This window comes from Ananas comosus, linkage group 17, assembly GCF_001540865.1.
Source record: "Ananas comosus cultivar F153 linkage group 17, ASM154086v1, whole genome shotgun sequence".
Taxonomy (NCBI): domain Eukaryota; kingdom Viridiplantae; phylum Streptophyta; class Magnoliopsida; order Poales; family Bromeliaceae; genus Ananas; species Ananas comosus.
Window position 1 is genome coordinate 2,022,550 of NC_033637.1, and position 21,244 is coordinate 2,043,793.

The window sequence follows — 21,244 nt, forward strand, 5'->3', positions numbered from 1 at the left end:
TGAATCGGACTTATTCCTAAGATTGATAACTTTTAAATTTTTATTAGGACTATTATTAACTTTTTCTAAAGTGAGAAATATTAATGGAATGGTGCATATATATATACCACTTCTATCTTTTTGTTCTGCTTTAAAAAATGAAGGGAAATTTTACTCATTTGATTTTGAAACATATTTAAATTTTTTCCAAAACTAAAAGCAAAATTTAAAATACTTCAAGTTAATTTTACTGTGAGATATAAAGTTCACATTCCTTTGTGCCAATTTTGATTGTTGCTCCCTCACGCTAAAGCCCAGCCCAATTCATTAACTTGTTTGAGTGGGTTAATTGGGCTCGGCCCAGTTAGTGCCTTGAGAGCGAGGGGTATTTCCGTCATTTGCACTTAGGGTTTCTTCGCAATATATTCATCGATCCACGCCGCACTCTTTCGATCGCCATTATCGTCTCCGATTCGAAATTTTTGGTCTTTTGAAATCTCTCTCTCTCTCTCTCTCTCTCTCTCTCTTCGGATTCTTCAAAGAGGTGAGGATTTAGGGTTAGGGTTTTAGGATTTGGGGTTTTGTGAATCTGGGATTTGGCTTTGTGGATCGGCTATGATGAGAAAGTATTATCAGTCATGCACCACTCTGATGCTTTCTATGTGCTGATAACAACTCTACCCATGTTTCTCTGAGCCATTTTCCGAATTGGATCTCTTCTTCTTTTTTTTTTTTTCCTTTTCTTTTTTTTTTCTGGGATTAAAAAAAACGCATTTTTCTAGCGCATTTTTTTTTCTCTGATTCTTATTATAATTTTTAAATGCTATTATTCGTTATTTTTTCTTAAAATTAGATATAATAGAAAAAAAAAAAAGTCGCATAGATAGTTTTATGGGTGGAGGACCATATGATGCGGGCCTAAGTAATGTGGCCCAACCATGATGCGGACCGAACTGCGACCTATGCGCATTGCGGAATCCTTTTTTAATATCTGATGGTTCTCTTCTCCCTTTCTATTATTTTGGCGGATTTGTTTTGAATTTGATTTTATTTACTGTTGATTCTTATCAATAGTTTCAAAAATGATTCTATGTGAAATACCTTATCTAAAGTTTTTTATCAATTTTTTTTCGGCATTTGTTTGAGCTCAACTCAAAAAATCCTTTTTGAAAATGTTTACTCATTTTTCTAATCCTTTTTAAAAAGTTGCCATTTTAAGTCCTCAGATAAGAAGAGTAATTAAGAGGAAATTGCAATCCATATCAGGTCTAAATCTGACATCCTTTAGATTCCAGGACTTAAAAAAATTTCTATTACATTTTTAGGGGAAAAAATGATGAGGCAACTTAAAAAATCATAATTATGCAGATGCTAGAGTATGAGCTTTTCACATCTAGTATGAATTTACAATTAGCATTGATCTGATGAAAATGCGATTGATGATTAAGGAAATATAAAAAAGGTATACCTCTTCACATCCGAGAATTTACAGTTTAGCCAAAAAAAAAATAGTTTAGTTTTTTTTTTTTTTTTTGAGAATAAGATAGATAGATTGTTAATCTTTACATATAAAAATGTATAGATAGTATTTGCTCTATTAAAAAGATAATTTGGATAGCATGAAATTAACAAACCTAACATTGGTAAAACTCGTATGATCAAACTTCTAGTAAGCTTAAAATTACATACAATAATCGAGCAATGAGATGGCAAAAATTAGGTTAGGCCAAAAACAAATTCATTTAAAGGCAAAAAAAAAGGGAAACTCAGAGACCACAACTTAAATTTTCAAGTTCAAAAAACCAGCTATACATTTAACCCATCTCATTGTTAGTCACACTAAACACCCCGTAGAGCAATGAAAAAGGTGAATTTTCTTTTACCATTTCTTTACTGGAAAAAAACAAAACAAAACAAAAAAGATTTTGATTGCTTCTCTAAGCAAACTAGTAATCAGCGGCTCAGCGAATGCTAAGAAGCGCTTCACCAAATTTGTTGAATTTACACTGCTGATGAGAAATGATAAGTTGGTAGCAATTCATGATAGTATTTGTTCCAGTTTGATGGAGAACCGTGTCAGCATCAATTTGTTTAGCGGAGTCCAACTGAAGCCTGCGAGTCGCCGAGCTGCTACTGCAAAAGTCTCCGCAAAAGTCTAAATCATTGGGAGAGAGGAAATGGACAGCAATTTCTCTTCTGAGACAATTGTACGAGGAGACGTCAAGGCATGCAACAAAAGCACCAAACTTATGCAGTATCTAATTAATACAAACACTCTGGATATAATTTAGTAAAATACAACATAAGAGATTTTAGATGTACGTCATAGTTACCCTGGTATTGCAGTTTAGAGTGATCCAGTCATGAAATTTGTACAATCTCTTTGTTGCTGCAAAGAAATAAGAACATGAGCTGTGCGTCTTACAACAACAGAAAGAACACACAAAAAGAAAAGATTATAGGTCCTATATGGCCGGAGTAAATGAAATATCCCAGACAAGTAAAGATCAGTTAAATGGATATCCCTTATTCTCCAACTGTTCTATACACAATTTTCAGTCGATTCAATTCCAGTTACTATCCTGCCTGAATGAAAAAAGATGTAAAGCTCATAGTTAATAATCTACAAAGACTTAGCTAGGTATGTCCGTTTGTAGTGTGAGAACAAGATCAAAATTTAACCTAGTAAATAACTTGACACTAAAACTGGTTCGACAGTTTCACTGACTCGCATTAGTTCACCACATGAGAAAGGAACCCATGAGCATATTAACGAAAGCAAGAAACAGGCATTGCATATAGCAGGCAAAGAATCATCTGAAAAGGAGATTAAAATTTTATTGAACCCCTACCTTCGAAATGAATTCATTTCCTGGTTGAAGCTTTCGAAGTCCTTCAAATCAAACCAGTCTTCATTGAGCTGAAGATGAAAGCAATTGAGAGGCATTGAAAAGAGAATAACGAATAAACTAAAGCAGCAAAAGGGGGTAACAACATAACAACTTACGAAATAAGGGTATTCCTCTTGTTTGAATGTCTCTGGAGCGTTCTGCAGAAAACGGTATATGAAATAAAGAACAAATGCCCCACACTCCTCGCCATTTTTCTGTTGTGGTACCTGCAAAGAACTTATTCGCTTGGTTGCTTTCCAGGACGAAGAGGACACTCAAAAATCAGAAAAGAGAGAATAGTCACCTTGGGAATTAAAAGAGGAATTTTAGATATAAACCATTTAGTTTCTTTCCTCCCTTCAAATTTATAAATGTCAAGTATGAACCTGGAATAGAGGAAAAGAAAAAGGAAGTAAGAAACATTAAAAAAAAAAAAAAAAAAAAAAAAAAAAAAAAAAAAAAAAAAAAAAAAAAAAAAAAAAAACAGTCTCTAGCTTCCACAGACTCTAGATGCTAGATAAAATAACAAAGCAAAGGCCACTAGATGATACGTGCAGCCATGTGACAACGATAAATATAGTTGCTCATACAAATTGGAGGCATAAGTTCCAAAAAACCATAATAACTATCTGGTGCCTCTAAGATATTTGGCATCATAATGACCATAAGTCACAGAAATTCCCATACTATCAGGAGTCCGTTAACTTACAATTACTGTTGATTATGGCGCCTAAAAAAGGGCAAACAATGATAAATATTAAAATAAAAAGAAGCGCCATAAGTAAATATAATCAGACCTTCTGATTGCCGGTTCCAACCTCTTTGGCCCCGTTGTATGCAGTGAATCTAATAGCAGCATGCATGGCTCTGCTGCTTTTGAGCGGCCTTTTCCCCCAAAATGACACAATATAAGGAGGCTCCAGTGTTGCCTAATATTATCACAAGTAAATAAAGCTTCCAAGTTTACGTGAAAGAATACGATATTTCGGTGAAAGTAAAACCTACCAACAGACTATGGGAACAAAAACATATTTCCTTGAAAATATTTGTTTACTCTTGATCCAACTAAGGATCTTCGGCTCTGCCACTCCATCCTTGTACAAAGAAAACCATAAACAATCAAGATACACGCAAGAGTGCCTCTTCTCTTCCGAAATCCTGCTCCATAAATCCCTAGACGAAAAAGAAAAAAAAATAATACTCTCTTACAAAAGCAGCCGGAGAGAAGCGATACTTGAAATTAATAAGTGTGGAACTTACTCCAGGTAAGCTTCGAACAGGTTGGTGTCTACCTTTGTTTGATTGCTGGATCTATCGACTCGGTTATTTCTAAGTCGTTTTGCACGTCTATACTGAGGAAGCGAATCATAGAAAGAAGGCAAGGTGTTTTCAGATGTCCTCGACATCTTTGCAGCTTGCCTTGTTATGATTCTAGTACTTCTGAGGTTCCATACTAGAAACAATGAAAAATGGACACATCAGGCTATGGAATATATATGTTTTTACAGCGCCTATATATATACAATAATTTGCTAAAATCAATCTAGATTTGGGAATCTATGATTATGTACCACTAAGATTATGTCCCATAAGCACATAGCCCTTATATTACAATACTTCTATGAGGATTAAAGCAACAAAGATTCTGGTGATGGAATATGTACCAGTAAGAGAGAGAGATATCCATAAGACAATAATCATTGGTTATCACAAATGGTTAAATCTATGGCTATATCCCGAAATTACTTGAAAAAAAGGACATTTCCTGCTTTTATAGCTTTATTTTCAAGGCTTGAGATTTATTTACATTGCTCAGTTAATTATCTAAGACCATTAGCACTAAAAAATGGCCTCATCCCAATACAAACAACAATAAATTAGATAATCTGCGATCTAAATTAGGGCACAATGCAATCACTAATTCTCAAGAGATTAAAGGCCACAAAATAACATCTAGAATATAACATTTAATCCAATAAAAGCGGAAAAATTAACAAAAATAAGAGATTAAGGAACAGTTCACAGATTAAAAGCACGCGATCTAAACTAAATTATTCGAAAATTTCTACATCCAGTAACAAACCCTAAGGGCAAAATTTGCAGCGCAACAAGAAGAGCATCTTATAACAAACATTTGATCAGAGATAGTAAAAAATTACCCAAAAATAAGGGGGAAAAAAAAACCCTAAATCGTGATCAAATCCATGGAAACAAGTGAAAAAAAGATCCTCTATCAAAGGATCGCGATAGGAAAAAAGAAAGAGAAAGAGAGAGAGAGAGAGAACGGGATCTAAGCACAATTTACCCCGATTTTTTTCGCGAAACGGAGTCATCCGAGCCGCTCCAGGGGCTCTCGGGGAAATCGCTGTTCGAGCTTTTTGAGCAACAACGCAACGGAGAGAAGCTAGAAGAGAGTACGAAGCTAAACTCGGTGCTTTGTTTCGAACAGCGCACATCAGAGACGTTGCTTTAGTCGAGCGGAGATCACGAGGCTTTCGAGATCAATCGGACGGTGGTGGTGAATGCAGGTGGACGAGGAATATGTACGACGCGGCACTGAGCGGATCCCGTCGACTCCGACAAGCGGCGAGCTTTGTTCTGGTGACTTGCGTGCACCGGGTGCACCACATATGTTGAATAAGACACTAGTTCAAATTATAAAAGAGTATGGAGTAATGAAAAAGAGAAAGTCGATTTAGCTATTGATCGATCTCTCTAAAAATAAGATATTTTTTTTATGAAATTCGCAAAATTCTATAGTGTTACAAAAACTTTCAAATGCATAATTTTATCATTCTGAATAGTGTTATTCTGAATTGTGAGAAGCTCTAATACCATTAAAAAGAAAAACTGAGAAATAACTTCCGAAGTTTCAAACATGAACTTTAAGCTTAAGTTGATAGAGAGTATTTTTTTAATAGAATCCTATCAATTAACTCAGTTTGCAGTAAAAAATGGAATTTTTAATTTACAAATTTTTTTTTGAACGCTCGAGAAATATATTGATTAAAGTCTATGATAACCCAATGAACAACAAGCCATTACGACCGACCGTCTCTAAAGCAAGTGGCAAAAAATTTGGTGGTTGATACTCGAGATTCAAGTTCGAATTCTAGTTGATTCATATTTCTAGCTAAGTTTATTTCTGAATGAAATAAACGAAGCGAATAGCGTGCTATACCTATCTCTAAAAAAAAAAAAAAAAAAAAGCCATAAGGAGAAGGACTCCTTTGACTTTATTTTATTTTATTTTCTAATTGACACCTCTAAATTTGATTTTAACTCAACAGTACTGTTGATTAGGTAAAGTTCTTATTCAATTTCTCATAATAGTGTGGATGGAAACTGCTGTACCTGGAATTTTTTATTAGGGTAGAGGACATAGGCAATTCATTTTTAAAAAATAGTTATTAATTATAATATTAAAAAAATAAAAAAGACATAATTCACATAAGAATAAAGAAACAAATATTCCAAAATTAATTATGAGAAGACTAATATTTATTTTTAAATCTGTATATTTATTAGTAAATAAATTTTTAACTTATAAGCTTTCAAGGCTAAAATTAAAGAATAAAATACAAAATAAAAGTTATAAGAAGAAGCAATCATTCAAAAAATCCCGATCAGGTGTCACTTGGAATAGCATCGAAACGTCTCCATATTTAGGCCCATCAAGTTTCAATTGGAAAGGTAAGATATTTTGAAAAGCTGTAATCCCTAACGAAAAAATTTAGAAAAATAAAAAAACAAATTGTTATGAGAACCGGCCAAAATTCGGCCAAAAAGAAGGATGGACAAGCGTAAGGAAAAGAAAAACTATTGTGGGATTAGGACGTTTTGTGAAGTACTAAATTGATTAGGCTGCTTTTGACTCGGAACTAAATTTTGGAGAATAATTTTTATCATTTTTGAGAACAGAGAACACTCCCATATAAACTAAAATAAGTTATAAATTATATCTGGATGTTATTTGTCTGTTTCTAGAGAATATTTTTGATAGTGTTTGAATGTTAATGCTGGAATAAATTAATTTACTAATTAAGTATATTTGTACATTTTTTTGAAATTATTAATTTAGTAGTATTCAATTTAAATATTTTTTTTTTCGAAGCTAATTTAAAATACAGATATCTAAAATAAAATAGCACTTATTAAATTAAATTAATCATTCAATCGATTTCTTTTAATTTACTAAATTAAATATTAATAGGTCCAAATAGTGTAGCACTTATAAATTTTTTTAAAAAAATCTCCAAAAAAAATCTCCTTAGCATATCCCGATGAGGAAGGGTTAAAGGACAAAATGAAAAACTAACAGAGCACCCCAAATTGTTCCTCCTAATTCTGCAACAACTCGTGAAGTTTGGAACAACAAATTTTTCTTTTTTTTTTTCTGTTTAGATATTGATTCAGGGATATGCCACCTTATTCTGAGATATTTTGTCTTGCTCTGAAATATCCCTCCAAGGAAAGGCAGCCTTAGGAACTAATATTTTATCAATATTTCGGGCAATTGATTGGTACTAATTGAAAATACTCTTATATATATTGTCCCTCCAATAAAAATGTGCATCACGTTGGTATATATATATATTTATATATAGTAGGGCTAGAATACTTGTAAAAGTATCATGGGGGTGATACTTGTGTGTTTTTAGCTTTTGGATGGAGAGATGTGAGGTTGAGATGATGGTGGTAGGTGGTGGTAGGTGGAATAGTGTTTAATCCAAGGGCTATTAATAATCAAAAAGTAGATCCAATGACTTAAAACCTAATAGCACCATGATGGTGATACTTGTAAAAGTATCATAGCTCAACTCTCTCTCTCTCTCTCTCTCTCTCTCTCTCTCTCTCTCTCTATATATATATACTTTAGCACTTCAATTATTGACCAATTTTTTCAACACTTCAATTATTGACCAAAATTATTTTTTTTTGAGAGGAAGATAGCACGCTACCTGCTTTATTCAGTAAGAAAATAAATTAAGCTACATGGGTGAGACAACAGGGCCTCGATGTATGGCGAGGAAAAAAAAAAAAAAAAAAACAACAACAACAACAACAACTAAACTACTTGTTTAAGTTACTTAGACTAAGATTCATTCACAGGTCCGTCAATTGTTTAATCTTGAAAATACCGACTGTTGGGTCAGTCTGACTTGTTCGGAAGATCGTTCTATTTCTGAATTCCCAAATGACACATCAGCAGGCTATCAGTCCTATAAGGCAAGTTGAGGTCGATATTGTTCTTTTTCTGCCTGCCCATTTATTCCATACGGAACACACGTCATCTCCCAGATCTCCCAATTGGATACTTTCTTGGGTCATAGCCATAAGAAATCTCGTCACTATACATTGTGTGAATAGGTGGTCGACTGTTTCTTCTCCCAATCCGCACAGCGCGCATTTCGTATTGCCGGTCCTTATTGACCAAAATTATTGAAAAAAAATTCGTCAAATTTTCCAAAAAATTTATTAACCTTAATAAATTTTAATTTTTTATAATAAATAAAATAATTAACGATTGATAGCTAATATAATAATTAAATTATATTATTATATCCAAATAAAATAAGTAGAATAATAAAAATAAAAAAAATAAAAGAAATGTCGAATAAATATATATTATATATATATAAACTTGAGAAGCCTATTCCAAAACGACACGTAATTGTTGGCTCTCTTTATATTTCCTTATAAAATAGAAGGAAAGCTAAGTTAACGAATACACACACCTACCCACAAAAAAAAAAAAAAAAAAAAAAAACCACACACACCATTAATGGAGGAAACACAGAGCAAGAGAGGCAAAGAGAGATGGTCGCTCCACGGAATGACCGCTCTGGTCACCGGAGGTACCAAAGGAATTGGGTAACACTTCATCTCCACTTTTTTTTTTTTTTTCCTCCTCATTTTGTATTAACGGAACTATTTTTACTATTTATTTTATAAAAATATATTCTATTATTTTATAATTAGAAAAATAATGTGCGTGTATGCACGTACGTGTGTAGCCATGCGGTGGTAGAGGAGCTGCTGAGCTTCGGGGCGGCGGTGCACACGTGTGCACGGAACGAGGCGGAGCTGCGGTCGTGCGTGGAGCGGTGGAGGGGTATGGGTTACCCGCAAGTGACCGGATCCGTCTGCGATGTATCGTCGCGGGAGCAGCGCGAGCAGCTCATGAACGAGGTGGCCTCCCTCTTCGCCGGAAAACTCAACATACTCGTTAGTCTCGTGTTTTTTTTTTTTTTTGGTACTCTTTTACCTTTTTGTGTAGCCATCTAATTAAGGAGTTCACATCATTCTAATTCCATATTTCTCAATCTAAAAACTAAAAAATTAATAGCACAAATAGCTTGATACTATTGATAGTATTCCAGTCTAATTCCTAATTAAATACTATAAATATTTAGAATTGAATGTGTTGTTCTCCGTTGAGTCCGTTCAATCCACATGTAATAGATTACAGGTTTTTCGGGTTTGATTTTTCTTTTTTTTCATAGAAAGAATGAAAAATTAGGATAATTATCAATATACCCTTCATGAATTTCTGGCTTTTGTAGTTATCCCCAAAAAAATACTACATGCAAATCATTTTTTTTTTAATTTAAAGTTTTTTAAATAAACTTTAAACTAGGGGTATATTAGAAAAGTGGACAAACTTTTGAGAAAGTTATATGTAAAATAAGGAGAGTTTTTGCTTATATATTCGTTATTGCTATTTAAAATTTTGAAATTTATTCTTTTATTCTCAAAATATTATTCTAAAACTCTAAATTTCATTAGTTAATCCCAAAGTTTTAGGAATCTTTGATTTTTTTTTAAAAAATAATAAAAATATGTTAGTCAGCAATAATATAAAACTAGTGTTGAACCCGCGCTTTGCTGCGAATAATTTTGACGCTAATTCGAAAGTATAATTATAAAAAAAAAAAAAGAAGAAGAGAACCAAGAAAAACTAAAAGAGAATGACAACAAAATATGTGATCATCAACTATACAAATATATATTTAGAGTGCATGATTACTAAGCATAAAGATATATTGGTTAAATATAATTTAGAGAACATATAAAAATAAGAAGGAATTCTAAAAATTGACACAAACTTAAGCAATACAACAACCACTCTTCATCCCGTCAGCACGTCTTCACGGTGGCGCAAAATGAACAGTATAAACTTTCAGAGATCCAACAAAAATAAAAATATAAAGCTCAGTGTAGAAATCAATGTGAAAGAAAGGTGAGATAGAAGAGACTATTAAGGTGCAAGCTGAGGTTAAGTCTTCTCATACGCATATGTGCACCTTCACCTTTTTAACCTCTATATATGGAAAAGGTTTTGGTCCAAAAGAATATATTGGTCAAGATATTGACCCTTTCCAATGTTGGTCCTCTTTCCAATGTTGGTCCTTTTTCCAATATTGGACCAAATCTGGGTAAAATTTTTTTGCGTGAAAAAAAGAGCCACATGTGAAGGCTTTAGGCAGAAGAAAGAAAATAAATGATGTGGAGGCATAAATTTCTTTCACGTCTATTGTCACAACTATCAAATTATGTATTTGTATGAATAATTTTAAAATATATATTATATATTATTTCTTAAAATAAAAGGTAGTAAAGGTAGCCCATTATTGACATGGTGGTATCCCTCCAGACGAAAGTTTTTTTTTTTTTTTTTGATCATTATTATTTTTTGAACAGGGTGATATTATCTGTAGGTCTCTAATATATGTGTATATTTTTTATTATAGCTTTCAAAAAAATTTATGAATCCGTAAAATGTATATTCTATAATAAATAGATTAATACGACGATGCCTCTCTTTTATTTCAAAAATGTTTAAATTATCAATAAATAATATTTTTAATATTTATATAAAATATTTTCTGATGCTGTACGTGTGATTAATTGGTGTGCAGGTAAACAACGCAGGAACAGTCATAGTAAAACCAACTACAGAGTACAGCGAAGAGGATGCTGGGCGCATATGGGCCACTAACTTTGAATCAGCCTTTCATCTCAGCCAACTTTCGCATCCACTCCTGAAGGAGTCGGGACGCGGCTCGATCGTCTTCATCTCTTCTGTCGCCGGTGTTGTCGCTGTACCTTACGGGACCCCTTATGCTGCAACTAAAGGTAATCATTTTTAGTTTACGCGCGCACACACACATGCCGGAGTTCGTGCTTACGATTTCATTGTTGTGATGATAATCAAACTTCGCGTTGTAACGCAGGAGCAATGAATCAGCTGACGAAGAATTTGGCATGCGAGTGGGCGAAGGACAACATTCGGGCTAACTGTGTCGCGCCTTGGCTTACGAAAACTCCGCTAGCTGATCCGGTTAGTTGTTGCTTTCTCGCCCGTTCTTTTCTATTTTCTTTATTATATTTTTCCTATAGATTTGCTATGCACAGATTACTACACTCATCTTTTCTGTTCGAAAAGGTGAGGGTGAGCGGGATAGTTAGTTCGATTGATCTAATTAAACCAGTTCAAAGCACGAAGTCCCATCCGTTCATTGTTAACATCAATTACCAATTTTAAATTAGGAGCAAATATTACTGTAACATTATTAACTTATAAGCACCCCCCAAAAAAAGAAAAATCTAAAGCTATGAATGCATTAAAGGATTGGTCCAAAAATTACTAAAACTATGGATGCATTCCTTGTGTATAAAATATTTAAAAAATTTATTATTCGGGACTATTTTAAGATTTTATAAGTAATCATTTATTAATTTCACAGGTGTAGTGATATCTCTATTTATACTTTTTTGCAGCTTCTGGACGAGCAGACACTGGCGAAGGTCCGATCTCGCACGCCACTCGGGCGAATTGCGGAGGCGGAGGAGGTGTCGTCGGCGGTCGCATTCCTTTGCCTCCCTGCAGCTTCTTACATCACCGGACAAACCATCACCATCGATGGAGGCATGACGATCAATGGGTTTTTCTTTAATTAGAATAGAATTTACCTGCTAAACTTAATTAATATCCATGATTAAATAAGGTGGGAATCAATAAGAGTTCCAAAGTTGTAGGTTGCTGCTTCCTATAGGTGCAGATGTTCCCTAACGAAAGAATGTGCTTATGATCAGCTTATTGCTATTTTTGTTTTAATTTTTTTGTGTGTGCCTTTTTGACCCTTTAACATTGTCCTTAATTAGCCAATTACCAAAACCGTTTTATTGACGCTCCCTCAATTTATGGTAAAAAAATATTGAAATTGAAAGCTAAAATATACTCTTTATTATTATTATTATTATTATTAGAGCAATGCTTCTATGCACCAAAAAAATCTCGGCTTAAATTTTTTAAAATGAATGGTGGAGATGTCATTTAGTTAAGAGGGTGACTGACTTTTGTTACCATAGGTATCAGTCACCCTCCTACCAAGGGTATATTATTTCCTCATATGTAAAATTAGTATGAAGGGTTCTTTTTGTAAATTTCTATTTTCATTCCCATAATGCTCTTCTAGTAATTTGGTAAGATATCCCATTTTATTCTTAGAAACTTTTCACTCACAGATATTTTCCTCGAAGCTATTTTACCCTTTTTTTTCTTTGTTGAGAGAGAAATCCATGTCCAATCTACATTTAAATTTAAATTTCAAATTTAATTTTAATCAATATTTTTAAATTTTAATGATGTTTTTACTATCGAATGAACAATTTGAATTTAATTTTAAAAATAGAAACCTTTAATTTAAATAAATAATAAAAATTATGTTTATAAATAGGCCAATTTGCATAAAAAATCCACTTATTTTGGGCTTTTGCAAAATCGGGCCACCTTTTTCATTTTTGCAGATTCGGTCCGCTTTTTCAGCAAACTGACCAAAATACCCTTATTACTTTTTCTCTTTCCTCTTTCTCTCTCTTCTTCGTTTCTCTCGTTCTTTTCTTTTTTTCTCGCCGGTAGAGCGGAGGCGGAGCGGAGGCAGAAACGGTCCGTCTCGTCTCTCACCCTCATGCTCTCGCCCTCGCCCTTGCCCTCGTCCATGCACCCACCTTCCTCGCCTCCAACCTCGTTAAGGCCGCGCCGTGACATTTTTTTTTTTTTTGCTTTTTTCTTTTCTTTTCTTCTCCGATTCTTCTCCACCGTCTCCGACGACGACGCCTCTCGCCCTTCCCCGCCCTTCTCATCTCTCCTTCTCCCTCATTTTCTGCCGCCTCCGACGACGATTTATCTTCGCCGGCGCCGACGTCGACACCGTAGAAGTCACTAAGGCGCTACAGTCTCGGAGCGGGGGGTCCTTAGCGGCGTCGTCACCGGCGCCGTAGCAGTTGGCAGAGAAGATGACAAAAAAATTATAGAAAAAATAGAAAAAAAATAAAGATAAAAAATTATATAAAAAGAAGGATGAAGATGAAATTACATCGTTAATTACAAAAAAATTATAAGTTGCACTATTTAAGATGTAAACTGCTGCTTTAAAATAAAAATTATACTCTTTGAACGAAAATTATACTATTTTTTATCTTAAACTGCATCATTTTAAGTGATATTTATACTATTTCTCCTGTTGTTGCACTGTTTCTCCTGTTGTTGCACTATTTCTCCTCTTATTTACACAAAAATGGTGCAACAAGAGGAGAAACAGTGCAACAAGGGGAGAAACAGTATAAATCTCTCTTAAAAGGGTGCAGTTTCTCCTCTTATTGCATTGTTTCTCCTCTTGTTGCACTATTTCTCCTATTGTTTATACAGAAATGGTGCAATAAGAAAAGAAACAGTGCAACAAGAGAAGAAACAGTAGATATATCTCTTAAAACAGTGCAGTTTCTCCTTTTGTTGCACTATTTCTCCTCTTGTTTACACAGAAATTGTGCAACAAGGGGAGAAACAATATATATATCTCTTAAAACAGTGCAGTTTCTTCTCTTCTTGCACTGTTTCTCCTCTTGTTACACTATTTCTCCTCTTATTTACACAGAAATAGTGCAATAAGAGGAGAAACAGTATAAATATCTCTTAAAAGGGTGCAGTTTAAGATAAAAAACAGTGTAACAAGAGGAGAAATTGTGCAACAAGAGGAGAAACAGTGCAACTTTTGTTTAAAGAGTGTAACTTTCATCTTAATGGATGCAGTTTACATCTGAAAGAATGTAATAAGAAGAGAAACAGTGTAAATATTTCTCAAAGAGTGTAGTTTTGGTTTAAAGAGTGTAGTTTTCATCTTAAAGCTGCAGTTTACATCTTAAATAGTGCAACTTATAATTTTTTTTGCAGTTAACGATACAATTTGATGTTCATCCTTCTTTTTATATAATTTTTTATCTTTATTTTTTTTTCTGTTTTTTCTATAATTTTTTTTTGTCACCTTCTCTGCCAACAGCCACGGTGCCGGCGACGACACCGCTAAGGACCCCCGCTCCGAGCCTGTAGCGCCGCAGTGACCTCCACGGTGTCGACGTCGGCGCCGGCGAAGATGCATCGTCGTCGGAGGCGGCAGAGAATGAGGGAGAGGGAGAGATGAGAAGGGCGGGGAAGGACGAGAAGGACGAGAGAGGCATCGTCGTCGGAGACGGTGGAGAAGAGTCGGAGAAGAAAAGGAAAGAAAAAACCAAAAAAAAAAAAAGTCGTGGCGCGGCCTTGGCGAGATTGGAGGCGAGGAAGGTGGGGGGTGCGTGGACGACGGCAAGGGCGAGGGCGAGGGTGAGGGCTAGAGAATGAGGGTGAGAGGCGAGACGGACCGTTTCCGCCTCCGCTCCGCCTCCGCTCTGCCGGCGAGAAAAAAAAAACGAGAGAAACGAAGAGGAGAGAGAAAGAGGAAAGAGAAAAAGTAAAAAGGGTATTTTGGTCAGTTTGCTGAAAAAGTGAACCGAATCTGCAAAAACGAAAAAGGTGGCCCGATTTTGCAAAAGCTCAAAATAAGTGGATTTTTTATGCAAATTGGCCTTATAAATACAACATAATTTACAATTTAAAATAAGTTAATATATTTGAAATTTCGTGTTGTTTTAATATCAAATTTACAATTTGAGTTGAAATATACTATTCATTTAAACATAAATTTTTTCGTTCTAAAAATTTAAATTAAGATTAAATTTGAATTTAATGTACACAATTATAAAGTTTAAATAAAGGTTTATTACTTATCAATTAGCACTTGAATTTAATTTTAAAAATAGAAGCCTTTAATTTAAATAAATAATAAAAGTTATGTTTATAAATAAATACAACATAATTTACAATTTAAAATAAGTTAATATATTTGAAATTTCGTGTCGTTTTAATATCAAATTAACAATGTGAATTGAAATATACTATTCATTTAAACATAAATATTTCGTTTGACAAATTAAAATTAAAATTAAATTTGAATTTAATATACACAATTATAAGGTTGAAATAAATGTTTATTACTTATCAAATTAGCACTTTCTAATTTGGTAAGTAACAAAATTAAATAAGAAAACAAATATTTGTATAGGGTTAATCAAATTTGGTAATTAATTTGTATTTGTTTTCCCATATTATCCTTACGAATGGTAACCTGTTGAGCAGATAACTATTATGCAAAAACCAATCACTACAAGAAAATTGACAATTAGTGGCATATATAAATGTTGCTATATGTGCAAGAAATGCATCTAGATCTTTTAGCAACATTTAAAGTTTAGTGTTGCTTATGCCCATGTTGCTGAATCATTTAGCAACATATAGAAAAATTGTTGCTAGTTCTGAGTAATTAGCAACACTTAATAAATGTTGCTATAGATAAATTTCATATGACATTTTCAAAATAATTATATATGTATTGTAATTAATTATTGCATTAATAAATCCTCCTAATTTAATTTAAAATTTATTATTATAATTGATAATTATAGTATTTAAATTAATTTAATTAAATTATTATTAATTTTTTGATCAATTATTATAATCACAATGTATAAAACTCATTCACACCAAATAAGAAACAACAATTCAAATGATAGATATCAATCAAAATTCTAATTCATATATATAATGCAATTAATTTGAAGAACAATATCAAATAAAATGATATCCAAAACCATTAGGTATCCAAAAACATCACAAACTGTTTGATACATTAAATATCCAAAAATATCACAAACTGTTCAATACAAAAGGTATCTAACAAAATGATATATAGTAGTATAAATACTATCATAACAAAATGAAAGCTTAAATTGCTTCACGAACATTTCTTCAATTTGAACTTCTCATGTGCATTCAGCTTTACTTGCGCTTAACCTGTACAAAAGAGTATACAAAATTAAAATTTGATTTGCAAAGTTATAAAATATAGTAAGAAAATTTAAAAGAAAAATTAGTATTTTGTGCATACATAGGTATATGGCCAAGCCACCGTTACACCTACGGCATCTCCAATGGTCAAATAATTTCCATAAGGTCTTAATAATGGCTCATTGTGAAGTATTGCTACGTCTATTTGAACCTCCCAATATTGTGGTCCTAACTCGACTCCTCCAACTTTCGTCATGGGATCCTTACTTAATATGTAACCTCGTGCCACGTTACCATGAGGTTTTTTTAAACTTTTCAAGTATACTTCATTTCCACCCTTCAATCAACAAAGAAATAAATCAAATATTTCATGTGTTTTGATAAAAGAAATATATAAAAACAACAAAGAGAACAATAATGAAAAAATCTAGAAGATAACCTGAGCATCTGATGGGATAAGAAAATTCTTCACAATATCTTTAGCTCGAAGTGCCTGTAACAAAATTGTCTAATATAGTTAGTCAACATTATGTTTGAATATTATAAATATGCAAGTTTATTTTCTTGCTTATGCTACTTTCTTTCTTTACTATTGCTTTAGACTTGAAAATGTCATCTTTGGATATAGTGTAGTTATTGGAACTACATGGTTGCAAATGCTAGTCGAATCGGCAAAATTAGATAAATATACAAGCATTTTTAAGTTGCATTTGAGACGAAATTTCTAATTACACTTGACAAAAAGAGTCTTAAGAGACATAATATATAAAAGAGATATCATTTTGAACTAAATTAAAAAGAGAGAGTATGAACAGAAAGAGAATACAAATATTGATATAAAAATTTTTACTAATATCATAAAGTATACAATATAATTAGGATAAAAGAACTACCTGAGGTGGAGGTACTGCATGACTAGATTGTGATGAACTTACATCATTCTTAGGTGATCCATTGGGAGAAATATAATTGTTAGCATTCTGTTTGAGAGAACAAAATCATTAGATGTTATATGAAGACAAATTAGTTATAAATGATATATAAATTGGCATAATAAGTTGTATTACCGGTATACCGATTCTTTTTTCTGGTTTATGCAAGTCTTGGGGCATTTTCTCTGTTGATTCAAACATTGCTCTGATCATCGACATATCTCTTTGCACATCTTCATATTTTTGTTTCAAGTTTGCTATCTCTTGTTGCATTCGATGTTTCTCCTCTTTACCAGCATTTTTAGTTTCAGAAAGAATTCTTAAACATTCTGCACGAGTTGGGTTTGATCCAAAGACATCTGAAGGAGTGGGAACCAAGCCGAAACAACGAACATGACCACGTCTATCTTCTCCTAAAACTTTCACTAGAAGGTCATCTCGGGATTCTTCTTTTTGTGCAATATCTGGATATATAGGAGCAATTTCTGTAATAGCACCCTACAAAAAAGAAGAATCATGCAGTTCTTTCATAGGTTATATCCCTATTGTGAAAGAAAATTAGTACAAATTTAAAAACTTACTATTTTTCTTTTACAATATTCATTTAGAGGTTTGCCATTCTTTTTTGTGTGTGTTCTTATGAATAGCTCGTGTCTCTTCGGTTTAACTTTTCCATTTTCCTTTGTCATCTGCATGCAAAAATTATAGAAGTAAATTCAATTATTAATAATCAAAATAGATCTATAAAGTTAATTCTCAAATAATGATAAAAAAATTTGTAAATTACCTCTGCGCGAATTCTTGCAAAACTCTTTGTACCTGCAGTATGTGCCGTATGTAGTTTTGCACGGCTAACTTTATTTTTTGCACTACGATCCTATTAAAATTTAAAGACAGATAATTCAATACCAAATATTTAAAAATATTAAACATAATATTCTGTATCGTAAGAACAGGTAGCATACTGTACCATAGGAATCGGTCAAAAAGAAAAATATTTTAAAGTTTAGTTAGTTGTTCAATGTAATATATAGTTAGAAAAAAAACACTTAATAACAACCATTGTATCATTTGTCTTATCATAAAATTAGTAAATTTAATATTTAAATTTATTTACCTGTCCAGTTTCAGAGCTCCAATGCTTAACAAGAAACTCCCAAGCAGATGGATGGACTCGAGTGTCACAATCTGCTATCCTTTCTTGATAAGTCATATGGTTGTTAAAATGTAATTTCTTAATCCTGCTTTTAAACTCCCTCCATTTTCTTCCTATGGACATTATAACCCATTTTTGCCCTTTTTCTGAAATTTTGAACTTAGTCTGTATGAAAAAATAGACACTTGTAAACATTGATTGCAATATTATAAAACAAAAAAGACATCTTAAGGAAAGAAATAATTAATATATACCAAAACCACCGTCCACATAATATTTTTTAGCGTGCTTGGAACAAGTCTCCAATCTTTATAATCAAGTGGAGCTAGTTGTCCATTTCTCGCAATCAACCCCAAAAAATTGCTTAGTGTCGCCGCCGCCTTTCCAATAGGTTGTCCATATTCATTCACTTTCACAGTTTTTAGTGAACTCCTTTTAAACAATTTGAGCAATTTGGTTTGACCTCGAGTATTTTTCGATAATTTTGTATTATCTGACAAGCAAAAAAAGAAATTCTAATGAGTGCTACAATATAACAATTGGAGAGTTCAATCTGTTAAGAAAAAAAAAATCATAACTTTGGAAAAGCAAAGTATAAAATTATACATATATATATATATATATAAAAGACTATTATAAAAATCATATCTTACATAAAAAAATAACAAATGATGTATATGTAGCTCTTTAAAGTTTCAAGTGATTGTCAATTCTACGAAATTGCAATCAACTGCACATAGACATCTCTACACAAATTAAAGAAACACAAATTAAAGAAACATCTCTACACAAGTAGAAAACTACTAGGTGAACAATTGATAGTGTTAGATTCACAAGTAGCTAAATCATAAGATTAAGAGAAAAATATAACATAAAAGAAAATGCTTCACGTAACTAAAATTTGATGCATAAATCAAATTTAAAAGTATTAATACCATATAACAAATAAGGCCAATTGCCTACCATTGTCACTATCATCATTTGATTCGGAGCCATTGGAATGGTTTGGACTTTGTAAGTCATTCAAACGGGAAGGGCTTTGCACGGGATTAGAATAGTGGCAAGAGGTAAAGTTTGGATTTATCGGAGTTTCTTCTAGAGGGAATGATCCAACCTGTCTTTGATGAAATAAATTTAGTTGTTCCGGTAGTGGTGTTGCTATTGTGTCGGCATGTCCTTGCTTGATTTGATTTGCACTCTCACTGTTGTAAAGTACCGGTTGCTTCTCTGGGTGCAAATTTGAAAGTAGTTGGGCAAGGTAGCCATGAAGTGCATGCTCAAGTGTTGCTGACGTTTGATCTGGACGAGAGTGACATTCAAAATGACCTTGATCTAGTAGCATTTCATCATACTCTCTTTGATCAAAGTATGGCTGTTTTGAACTCTTTCCTTTTTCTTTTGTGGTCTTCATGATTAATACCTGTATTCAGCGAAGTTGAAATTAAATTACTCTAAAGTACAATAATGACTAGATGCTGCACAAATATATTAATCATAAAAATGCTTGAACACTATACAAAGATTTCATATATAACTGTGACTATGTATTTATTGCATGTGAGGTCCTTAATTTAAGTAAAATGGAAGAAACCATTCAAATACAACTGTTTGCAATACTAAAAACACATTCTAATTAACTACTATGGTAATATACTAATAAGTAGAGTAAATAATATGTACCTAAAGCAAGTTCGAATCGTCTAAGTCGTAGTCATCTTCCGTATCCACATTATCGTATGCGTTTGCTTCCAAATCATGAGTGTTTATTACATAGCTGTCAATTGTAAGTCCCGGCACATCATTTCTATTCCAACTAAGCTCTCCTTCAATATTATTCATGGTGTTTTCAGATGTACCATAATCCATATGAACCTCTATATCATCTTCAAGAACTTCTTGCTGCATATCAAACATGTCTCTTGGTCTTATTTGAACAACTACTTTCCAATCCTTGTTACTAGCATCTTGTACATAAAATACTTGGTTCACTTGAAATGCTAATACGAAAGGTTCATCAGATAATTGGTTGCCTGTATATAATAACTTGTTGAAGTTTACTGATGTGAACCCATAGTCATCTTTCTTCATTCCTTTACCTTGAGAGTGAACATCTACCCAATCACATTTAAATAATACTACTTTAAATTGCTCGTAGTAGTTTAGCTCAATTATATCCGTGATAATACCATAATATGTGACATCTCCACTGATTGGATTTTGATCTCTAGCACTGGCATAACTTGATATCTTAGCAGTTAAAGCGATTCCACTATTTTGAGTTCTTCTGCTTATTTCACGATCTTTAACATGAAATCTATAACCGTTGATCATATAACCTTTGAACCTCTCTGCAGCTCTATGAGGGCCGCGTGCTAGTGATATAATTTTCTCCGAAACAGCCTCATTTTTTTCTTCAAGTAATCTGTAAATCTAGTTAATATATAAAAATAGTAAGAAACAACTAAATATACCATTGATACCAAAAGAGAAAAATAATTAAATATACTTATGGTCTTTAGTGTCGTTAATGTTCACTTACATGCACCCTAAACCATTCATGAAAAGTGTTATTATGAATTCGCTCAACATCCATATGTCTTGTTCTTGACGTTTTGTAGCTTTTATTGCGTCATATGTTCTCTGTAAATTGACGCAAAAAAATGATGATTAGAGTACTTTGTGCATACTATTCAAATCAAAAAATTAATTTGAATATAGGCAACTTATGTAGGTATGGAGAAATAATGTCACATTAAATAGCACATAGCGATGCTGCCGCCATGACGTTTCATCAAGTTAAACATTCACCGTGCCCATTAGGGCGACCTAGGTGATAGGGAAAATGATGCTTATGCAATTCCACTCAACATCACAATCCTTCTGATTGATTGAATTTGATTTCAACACTTGCAAGTATTGTGAGCAAAATGTAAACTTTCTTCTGTATATAACCTTCTGCATTGATCCCTCTGATAATTTCGGTTGCGCACATAAGATTTATAGTAAGTAGGAACCTACGATTATTATATTATTACTTCCAAATTTAAGATCATAATATAAGATT

The 21,244-nt window shown here is 33.0% G+C and overlaps 3 protein-coding genes across 9 annotated transcripts; 1 reads left to right on the top strand and 2 right to left on the bottom strand.

Moving 5' to 3' along the window:
• LOC109723144 (ubiquitin-like-specific protease 1D) lies at positions 1,721-5,325 on the bottom strand. Of its 4 annotated transcripts, none has more exons than XM_020251381.1 (9): positions 5,176-5,325; positions 4,163-4,323; positions 3,876-4,043; positions 3,668-3,799; positions 3,175-3,256; positions 2,987-3,097; positions 2,832-2,899; positions 2,313-2,368; positions 1,721-2,175 (listed from the first exon to the last, which is right to left on the bottom strand). In XM_020251381.1, exons 2-8 carry the CDS (start codon positions 4,237-4,239, stop codon positions 2,341-2,343), a joined length of 666 nt encoding a protein of 221 aa, XP_020106970.1. In that variant the 5' UTR covers positions 4,240-4,323; positions 5,176-5,325; the 3' UTR covers positions 1,721-2,175; positions 2,313-2,340. The 4 variants fall into 4 exon arrangements, with proteins under 4 accessions (XP_020106970.1, XP_020106969.1, XP_020106967.1 ...); XM_020251380.1 differs by having other exon boundaries at positions 1,721-2,112; positions 4,131-4,323; positions 5,176-5,294; XM_020251378.1 differs by having other exon boundaries at positions 4,131-4,323; positions 5,176-5,293.
• On the top strand, positions 8,598-11,997 carry LOC109723149 (tropinone reductase homolog At5g06060-like). 3 transcript variants are annotated; one of them, XM_020251399.1, is made up of 5 exons: positions 8,598-8,744; positions 8,888-9,098; positions 10,793-11,009; positions 11,108-11,214; positions 11,655-11,997. In XM_020251399.1, the coding sequence occupies exons 1-5, from the start codon at positions 8,656-8,658 to the stop codon at positions 11,832-11,834; spliced, it is 804 nt and encodes a 267-aa protein (XP_020106988.1). In that variant the 5' UTR covers positions 8,598-8,655; the 3' UTR covers positions 11,835-11,997. The 3 variants fall into 3 exon arrangements, with proteins under 3 accessions (XP_020106988.1, XP_020106989.1, XP_020106990.1); XM_020251400.1 differs by having other exon boundaries at positions 8,888-9,062; XM_020251401.1 differs by having other exon boundaries at positions 8,610-8,728.
• Positions 16,044-17,296, bottom strand: LOC109723151. Of its 2 annotated transcripts, XM_020251402.1 has the most exons (5): positions 17,160-17,296; positions 16,986-17,072; positions 16,532-16,585; positions 16,193-16,429; positions 16,064-16,098 (listed from the first exon to the last, which is right to left on the bottom strand). In XM_020251402.1, exons 1-5 carry the CDS (start codon positions 17,241-17,243, stop codon positions 16,084-16,086), a joined length of 477 nt encoding a protein of 158 aa, XP_020106991.1. In that variant the 5' UTR covers positions 17,244-17,296; the 3' UTR covers positions 16,064-16,083. The 2 variants fall into 2 exon arrangements, with proteins under 2 accessions (XP_020106992.1, XP_020106991.1); XM_020251403.1 differs by lacking the exon at positions 16,193-16,429 and having other exon boundaries at positions 16,044-16,098.